We start from the raw sequence: 9075 nt of genomic DNA, 5'->3' as shown, positions 1-9075 counted from the left end.
CGTGCACGGGGCCCCCGCTGCCCTGGTCAGACCCCCCGGGCCGGCCGCTGTGCCCGAGCCTCTCCGGGCGCGTTCCGCTGGGTTTCCTGGCCGCAGGCGGCCGCTGTGTGCCCGGCGCTGGAGCTGGGGGAGCTGCGGGGGCGGGGCGGCCTCCGGGAAACGAGCAGCTCCTGAGGCCTCGCCGGGTCGCCGCAGGCCCCAGCCCCGCTCACCGGGGGTCAGGCCCCGCACTGCCGGCATCTCTATAGCCACGGGCCCCGCCTCCTGGCCGGGTCTGCGCGTGACCCGGAACTGAGCCTCGTGGTGCTTCCGGGGTCAGGCCGGCGCGATGGCGGCCGACACGCAGGTGAGTGCGGGGGGCTGGGCCCAGCCGTGGGGCTGGAGGCGGCTCCGGGAGAGCCGCTCCCGCGGCCGGCCGTGGTGCGGGCTCCGCTCCGGGGCCGGCTGTCTCCGCGGCCCGGTTCCTCAGCTTGGCCGCGCTCGGGCGGCCGCGTCACGGGGAGGTGGCGGTGGCTCGCGGGAGCCGGCCCCTGTCAGCGGGAGAAGGGACGTGGCAGTCGCGTCAGCCCCGGCCCTCGCCGGGCGCCGACCCCCAGCCAGCCCCGCGTGCTCTTCCCGAGCAGCCAGGCCGGCCGAGCGCGGGCCCAGCCCCGGGACGGGCCGAGCGAGGCCGCGGGTCCCCGGCCGAGCTCGCGCCTGCCCCAGACAGCCTGGCCCCGCTGCGGAGTCCGGCCCGGCTGCGCAGGGGATCGGAGCAGCCGCGGTGCCTCGCCCCGCGCGGGGAATGGGACGGGAGGCGTTTGTAGAGCGCGACTGTCGCGTCGTCTGTGTCCGTGGGGGATAGGAGTTGTCTGAGCCTCAGAGCCGGCGCGACGAGCCTTTCTCTGCCGCTGGGCCAGGCTCGGCGGGGGCGGAGGTCGGGGTTGGCCCAGCGTTTAACATCAGTGTTAAAAAGGCCCTTATGAAGTTGAAACTTGCTCAGTTTCCAGCAAAAACAATCTGCTCTGGGCACCACCCCAGCCACTGAGACTTTTTGTGGTTCTACAGTCGCCTTGTTGTATCTTTTAAACAAATGTTTTTGTTGCCCTCTTAAAACCTTCACACAAACAGTAGAGGACATTGACCCCTTTTGTAAGGGAACCAATGAAACTGACTATATGGAAAGACCTATCAAAAGTATAAAGTGAAAAAATCGATAAATATTTTCTCTAGTTTTCCAGTTTCTTTGGTCTTGAGTGGTACTTGGAATGTGAGTAGGTTTAAAAAAATTCAGTAAAAGTTCATTTAAAGACAAAAAGGGCTGTCCCTAATACATTGAAAAAAATATGTACGTAATAAAAATGTATTCCAATTTAATCACATAGGATATTGCAATAAGACTTGTGCATGTGCTCACATGCATGCTCAGCTGTTTTTTAGGTGGAATCAGAACTGCTCCACTGTGTCCGATCCTATTATATGTCTAACAACTAATGAAGATTTATCAAGTGGTATGGACTTAGGCTTTAGGAGCAGGAGAGTGAGTTCTGTCCATATTGCTGTGAAATTATAAATAGCTGTGATGTGCAGAAGAGTGACAACCATACAATTCTTAGCTCATTTGTTACAATATTTTCCTCTTTTCTCTATATGCTTGTGGTGATGCACTTTTCATTGTTTTATGGAGGTTGCTTCAGAGAGCCCCTCCAAAGTCAGGTCTTATCTGGCTTGATATGTATGTTTAGACTTCACTTTTTCATGGAACTTTTTTCTTATATAATTTACTAACACATGTTTGTCTATATAAATCTTAATAAAAAGAACAAGCAGTGGTGCATGAGACTTTTGCACAGTGACTCCTCATCACCGAAATGGTGTGAATGATAAAAACTGCTCATTCCCTAAGTTAGTGGATCAATTGGGAACAACTGGAATATAATGCAGATTTAAAATTATCCCAAGTGTCTGAAAACAGAGGTGTATTCCTTGTAAATGGCTGTCACACCTATATATGGTCAATCAGCATCAGTACCTACTAAACAACTTGGATTTGTCTTTAACAATGGAAAGTTTTCTCTAAAATAATTTCTCACGTGTTCGTACCTTAACTGGTAGGCTGACGAACAGTTAATATTGATGACAACCATCTCTCAACAAATTCTGCAGGTTGCTAGCCAGATTTACCCTACCCTTTGCCCATCCTTGGAGAGAGGCACAAGGATTGGGATGGCTGAGTTGGAGGAAAGGGGAGGTAGGAATTGCCTGGAAATTCCAGTCAGCAATTTTGAGGGGTCTCTTGCACACAGACAAAAGCTTCATTGAGATCAATGGAGGCAGTTCATACTTCTCAAGAGCAAATCCTGCCATTTCCATGCATATGAAGGAACCTTTTATTACAAAACCAGTGGAGCTCTGCTTTGGAGGAGATGGATCAGGATTTGAGGAGTCCATGGAGGGGATGCATGTGTTCCTGGGAGTGTCGGGCACAGTTCAGTTGGGCTCCCTGTGTGCCCCAGTATAACAGGGGCTTTGGATGGTGGAGCAAGGCATTTCCACCTATGCTGTGGAGATACAGGCAGTATGGAGGCTATTCCAGCTTTGAAGCTGAAGTACTGTACATGAAGCATCTTAGGACTGCTCAGTCTGTGTGCTGGTTTGGGATTTTATATTTAGGTGGTTCTCATGCATCTACTGTTTCAGGTTGTCTGCAGGAAATTGACACTACATCAGTTGCTACTTGCCACCAGATGTGCCAAGCCCTGCTGTCAGCCTAGAACAAATTTTTTTTCATGCATGTTTTACAAAACTTTAATAATGTTTTAATATATTTAAAAATTAAGGAAACAGATTATTACTGGGATTGGGATTTAAACATTCTCCTGCAGTGTTTTCAGTCCAGATATCACAACGTGGTGCTAGTGCATGAAAACTGAAAAGTGAAACTGATTATACACCAAAGTGAAATTGAGTGGTCTAGTTCCACTTCTGAAGCTGGGTTAGGTGTAAAAAGTAAACAGACAGCATAAATGGTGAAAAGTAAATTACTGAAACAAAACATTTAACAATCTAATTTCCACTTGTGTGGTAACATAGGAAAGAGATTTTTTTATAAACAGGATGTGACTTTTTAAACCTGATAGACATTTCAGTTTAAAAGGAGACTAACCTACACAAACTCCATGAACATGTGACAGGTGTATGTTAAGGTACAATGAAAAACCTTTCACTTGTTATTCCTCTTACATAATTTCATAACCATTGACAGTATGAAATCATAAGTGAAATACTCAATATATGAAATTAAGCCTGCAGCATAGACTGTCTCATGGAGGAAGCTCCCCTTAAATGAGTGAGTGAGTGCAGTCTAGGGCAGGGATCTCAAACTCGAATTACCATGGGGGCCATATGAGGACAAGTACATTGGCCTGAGGGCTGCATCTCTGACACCCCCTGCACCCACTGCCCCGCCCCTGCCCCACTCCACCCCTTCCATGAGGCCCTGCCCCGCCCCACCTCTTCCCTGCCCCCATTCCAATCTGTTCTCCAAAGTCCCCTTCCCCAAATCCCCGCCCCTGCCCCGCCTCTTCTCCGCTTCCTCCCCTGAGTGTGGGGCTCCTCCCTCCTGGAAAAAGCTAAACGCTGCCAAACAGTTGTTTGGCAGTGCGAAGTGCCTGGAGGTAGGCAGAGGAGCGGGGACACAGGGAGCAGGGGGGAGGAGAGTGTGGCGGCCTGCAGGAAATAACTCCGGGGAGGGTGCGAGGAGCTTGGTGGGCCGCAGGAAATAACCCTGCGGGCTGTGTGTTTGAGACCCCTGGTCTAGCGGCTAAAGTGCACCATTGGAAAGCAAAAGATCTGCATTCTATTCTGGTGCAAATTTTTTAACCTTTAAAGGTCACATGTACTAGGCAATTGATTTTTCTGGTTCCTTGAGTGATTCACATGAGACATTGCATTGTAAATATAGTCTGTCCACTTTATAAAAGGGTAATTGTTGTCTAATGGTAGTGTATATTACTGAGTGAGGATGTAGTGCCACATAAGAAGGTTGAAAATCAGAGAAAGGTCATCCTACTGTATCTATGAAAGAGATTTTGAATTATCAAACGAGTAGAGGAGCTTCACCTTGTATGAGACACTGATGATTCTTTCTTTTCGTGGATACAGGCAGGAGTTGTTGGCTTGCCAAGTACCATGGTGGTTTGGATGACTGTGTCTAACCACACCTGTCAGTTAGTAAGAGGAGTTGCTGTCTGCAAAAGAGCACGTTCTCCCTTCCCGGTGCTTCTGTTTGTTTTGGTTGTGCAGTCCATATGTTGATGGTGACAGGAGAGTGATAACTTTTTTTTGTATGAATGGCTGTTTTAGGTTTCTGATACACTGAAGAGGTTTGCTGTAAAAGTGACCACAGCCAGTGTGAAGGAGCGAAGAGAGATACTTAATGAACTGGGAAGATGTGTCACTGGGCAAGGTACTTGTATTTCATCTATTTAAAGCATTTGTGTGCTATTTCTTTCACAGAGAGTGTGGAATGGGTTTAGGCATGTGCTAAAGCAGTGGCTCCCAAACTTCATTGGTTCATATACCACCTTCTGAAAAAAATCATGGAGTGAATGGATGAAACATCAAGCTCATGTACCATCAGTGGTCCATTTACCACAGTTTGGGAACCCCTGCAGTGCATTTCATTTTAAAAGACCGGTGAAATATGTGCCCCTTTTTTGAGGCCATAGAGCTGTAGGCATTGGACTATGTGCTTTCCCTTTAAGCAACTCTAACAATTGTGTGTCTGTGTCTGTATATATGTATAGACAAGTACAAGGAGACATGAAACTTTAGCGTGGCTTGCTGGTCATGGAGATTTTGCCCGATTTTTCTGTTCAGCCCCTCTCCTCCTAAACAGCTCTAAACACCAGCAGACCTTGATGTTATTCATAAGGAAAGACCACAGGCTCAGTTCAGTGGCACAGGCGCTCGGCCAGGTATGTTGTTGAGAAAGCATGGTACTAGTGCCCCATAGAACCTACAGGTACATTAACGTGTATGCCTGCAACAAGGCAGCTGCTCAGTCCGCGCACCAGGATGCAGCCCCCTCGGCAAGTACAAAGTTGCCTTTCCTATGCCTTTCCCCTTTTATACATTGATACAAACAAGTCACGCATTGCACTCCGTATGGTTTTTGTTACTGTCCTGTACCTTGTGTCTGCTAGTTCAAACAAAACATCCCCATCCATTATCTTGCCGTCCCATCCTTCTCTTACGAGAGTCTGTGTGTTCCTGTCCCATCTCCTAGGAATGTGTTTATGCCGTTACTTGAGAACACTGTACCATCCTCTCAGGTCAGGAGTGTGTTTACTTGGTGCACTGCTATTTTGCCAAGGCCAGACCACTCTGGTTCATAGCCTTTGGTTATTTATTTATGCATAGGATTGCAGCAAAGCCAAAAGCAGGTATCTCAGATGAGAAGTGAAGATGTAAAGTGGGATTCCTGATTATTACATATTCCCATTGTAGAGGTGTCCTGGCAACTTTTTGTGAGATCAAATAAATTTTGCTTAGATGAAATTGCAGGAGTGATTTAAATGTAGTTTTTCCACTTTGTTTTAACGTGTAGTGTAGTGTAGTGTTGTTTTGTACTTTTAAACAGCTGCTGTGAACTACCCCAGAGGTGGCTGTTTTTCAGTGTTGAGTGAAATGTTTCCTTTTTACATGAAGTTCATTGGAATCCTTCAAGGTGTAAAGGTGTTCTGTAAATGTGATGATAGTATTACTGGGCATGATAGCATGCCTCTTCTGAAAGGTGAATAAATAACTTCCAAAATGGTCCTGATCTAAGAGCAAGCAACCTGTAGCTGATTACTCATCTGCGTCTGCCCTGTGGCATAACTCTGCCCTGCTGAGTCTGACCATAGTGAAAATGTATTCTCTACGTTTGGAAAAAGGTAACTAAGAGGGTGATGGGGAAACATGCAGCAACAATTTTTGTATCTTGTTCAGCGTAGACATAAGAAAAGAGGAGGAGGAATGAAAATATAAAGGTTAAATCCTTCGGCAGATACTCATAAAATATTTGTGGACACTGAGATGCGGAGGGAGCCCTGTTTGATGCTGATGTCCAGTTGGTTTCACTCCAAAGTAGTGTTACCATGTTTCATGTAGGAGACTGGATCTTATATTATGCTTCTTGATTACGAAGCAAGCCTAGAATTTTTAACTTGCTCTCTACAAATGATTAAGGACCTGATCCAGAGCTCATTGAAGTTGATGGAAAAGACTTCCTTTGTGTCTATGCACTCTATATCAGGTCCTAAGGTTGAATGTTTGTCTCAGCCATGGCTTTTAGGGGTTTTTTGTATAAAATCATGCTCTTTATCACCCTGGTCAGTCTTTTACTAAATAAGACTCCTCCATGAATCATTACTGCAAACGTAGCTTTATATCTGTCCAGAGTAGTGGAGTATGGGATTTTCAAATGCTCTTAAATAATTTAAAATGCATTTATGATTGAAAATGAGGGGTTTTTTTGTGTGGTGGTGGGTTTTTTTTTTTAAAAAATACGATATTTATTTGACTTTTTTCACACTCTCCCATGACAAACAATTTAATATTCAAGTATTGTATGCTCTGATTTTTTTCCCACTTCTAAAAATTGAAATTCTGATTCCCATTTTTTTTTGGGTCATGACAGTCAATCAGCCTTGGGCCCTGGTCCTGCAAACACTTACACACATGCTTAACTTAACTGCCGTGAATAGTTTCAGTGGAATCAGTGGGACTACTCACAGTAGTAAAAGGAAGCATGTGCATTTTTTCAGGATTGGGGCCTTAGTGATGATTCCCAAATAAACACTTTCGAATCCAATTTATTTCAGATCTGCCAGAGAGTGCGGTTAAAGGCCTTTGCAAACTATTCTGCCTCACCCTGCATCGTTACAGGTGAGTACGTGGGGCTGGGAAGGCTACATATCTGGTAGTTGTACTTGACTGTAGTATCTTCCATATGGAAATAGTGTTGATGTGGAGTGTAGTATATAGAGAGATTTGTCATAAAAAATGCTGTCCAGTAATGTCGGCCCAACATTTAGAATCTGTAGAAAAACAAGTTTTATAACAGCTAATAACAAAAATTCATCTTTTCAAATTAAAAACAAATTCAGATCTTGATCCTGAAAATCACTGTGCATGAGTGCATCCCTTTGCCCTTGCAGAGCTCCGTGAGTTGCAGGATCGGGCTGTAACTGAGCAATTTTCGGTTAGATTTAAAATGTGGTCTGTAGAAAAGCAGTGGTTGAAACCCCTCTTTGGGCCTGCCAGAATTAATTGTTAATCTTGTGTCATGGGATGAGAATTGTTGTGGTGGTCCTCTGGTCAGGTCAGGCTGTGTGTTGAGGTAGGATATGGAGCATTCTGCCATGAGTGTAGATGATACAGAACCTTCTTCACCTGTTGGAACGGTAAAGATATAATGGCTGTTGGCCAGACTGATGAGAAGAGGAGGCAGAACCCTGTGTGTGGAATCTAGAATTTAATACCTGAAACACTGACAAGATTTGTAACATTTACAGAAAATGTTTCCTTTTCTCTATAGAGATGCAGCGTCCCGCAGAGCCCTGCAGTCAGCTCTCCAACAGCTTGCAGAGTCTCAGCCAGAAGCAACTGCAAAGAACCTTCTGCAATCCCTGCAGTCTTTAGGGATCAGTGGCAAGGCTGGCGTTCCAAGGTGAGGGCTGACTGCTATTCCCGTTGCTGTGCATGAAACCATTTCATGAAATACTGCCAGTCAGCTTCTTGCATCCAGAATTGAAGCTTTACCACTGAGAGGGGTTAACTCTTACTTTTGCAAGCAGAATTAGGGAAAGTTGATGGTTTGTATTTTATTCTCATTTACCACGTCAACCATCTTGCCATAGAAGCAACATCATTTCCAAGAAGGTGACTCAGAAACTTCTGCCGAAGCCTGTTTTGACTCTGATTGGAGAGTACTGTGGCTAGTACTTCTTTATGCAGACGAAGCACACTGAATGCCCATTGGGAAGGGAGAGGCTTAGTTCTAGTGAAATTCAGATAGCAGGGTTGGGCTAGATTACAATTTCCTTTCAGTAGCCTTCAAATATAGGACGACTTGTTTTAAGCTGCTTTATCAAGGAATGACCAGGAAAGGGACACTTGTTCAGCTATTTAATTTCAAGACATTATTATAGACATTCTTAGCTTTGGTACCTTAATCTGCTTTGGGTTGATTCTCTGGTGCAGGGGTAGTCAATAGGTGGACCGTGTTTTAGATTCAGTTCTAAAACACTTTATTGCTGTTGTATTACAGTAGCAACCAGAGATTCCAGTTAGGGAATGGGTCCAGAAGGCCAGAAGTGACCATTATGATTGAGCAAGACCTCTAGCATAACACAGACCACAGAACTTCACCCTGTGATTCCTGCATCAAGCCCAATAACTAGGGATTTGAATTAGAGTACTTTTAGACAAAAATGTCCAATCTCGATTTATCCATGTAATGTAGTATTTACTCCTCTAGTTACTGTCTGGCAGCAGCTGGTTCTTAAGGGACTCTGGTCCTATTATTGTCTATAAGGATGTTGGCTATGACATTGTACCTTGAAGGAGAGAGAGGTCAAATGGGGGTATGATTATTAGAGCTCTGACGGACATGTGAAGGATTCATCTTCTGCCATCACCTTGGGAGAGAGCTGAGGATTACAACAGAGATAGGAAATAGATCTGGCACAAATCAGAAATAAGTGTATAGTGCAAAGTGGCTGAGGGTGAATGATAAGTGTGTGGTCATTCAGTAATCTGAGACAGTGCAGTCCAGTCTGCCTACAGAAGAGAGCAACTGATGAGAGGGCTGGGTTACTTACAGCCCACAGTTTCAACTTGCAAAATGTTTGCCTCTCCCTTCTGTACTGGCCTTAGGGATCTCCACAGATCTTAGGGATCTTTCTCATATTGTGGTTTGACATCCCCAGAAGGCAAGGTTTGGCCTTTTGATGTGTTGTTCAGAGGATTCTGAATGTTTAAAGTGTGCTAATTAGTGGTGCTGAGAAATGATTTAAAACCTGAGACTTCAGCTGTTTTTCTCCAGTG

At 45.4% G+C, this 9075-nt stretch overlaps 1 protein-coding gene across 1 annotated transcript in view; it reads left to right on the top strand.

Annotated features, from left to right (window-relative positions):
• The first annotated feature begins 286 nt into the window (after positions 1-286).
• The window catches only part of GCN1 (GCN1 activator of EIF2AK4), a 61649-nt gene continuing 52860 nt past the window's right edge, over positions 287-9075 (top strand). Inside the window, exons 1-4 of the mRNA XM_074973255.1 lie at positions 287-346; positions 4345-4447; positions 6849-6912; positions 7565-7696. Of these exons, the coding sequence (XP_074829356.1) occupies positions 329-346; positions 4345-4447; positions 6849-6912; positions 7565-7696 (317 nt within the window). The 5' untranslated portion in view covers positions 287-328. The remainder of the gene's footprint in view (positions 347-4344; positions 4448-6848; positions 6913-7564; positions 7697-9075) is intronic.

Source organism: Natator depressus, chromosome 15, assembly GCF_965152275.1.
Source record: "Natator depressus isolate rNatDep1 chromosome 15, rNatDep2.hap1, whole genome shotgun sequence".
Taxonomy (NCBI): Eukaryota; Metazoa; Chordata; order Testudines; family Cheloniidae; genus Natator; species Natator depressus.
The sequence above is the reverse complement of the archived record's forward strand: the minus strand, read 5'-3'. Positions and strand labels throughout refer to the sequence as shown.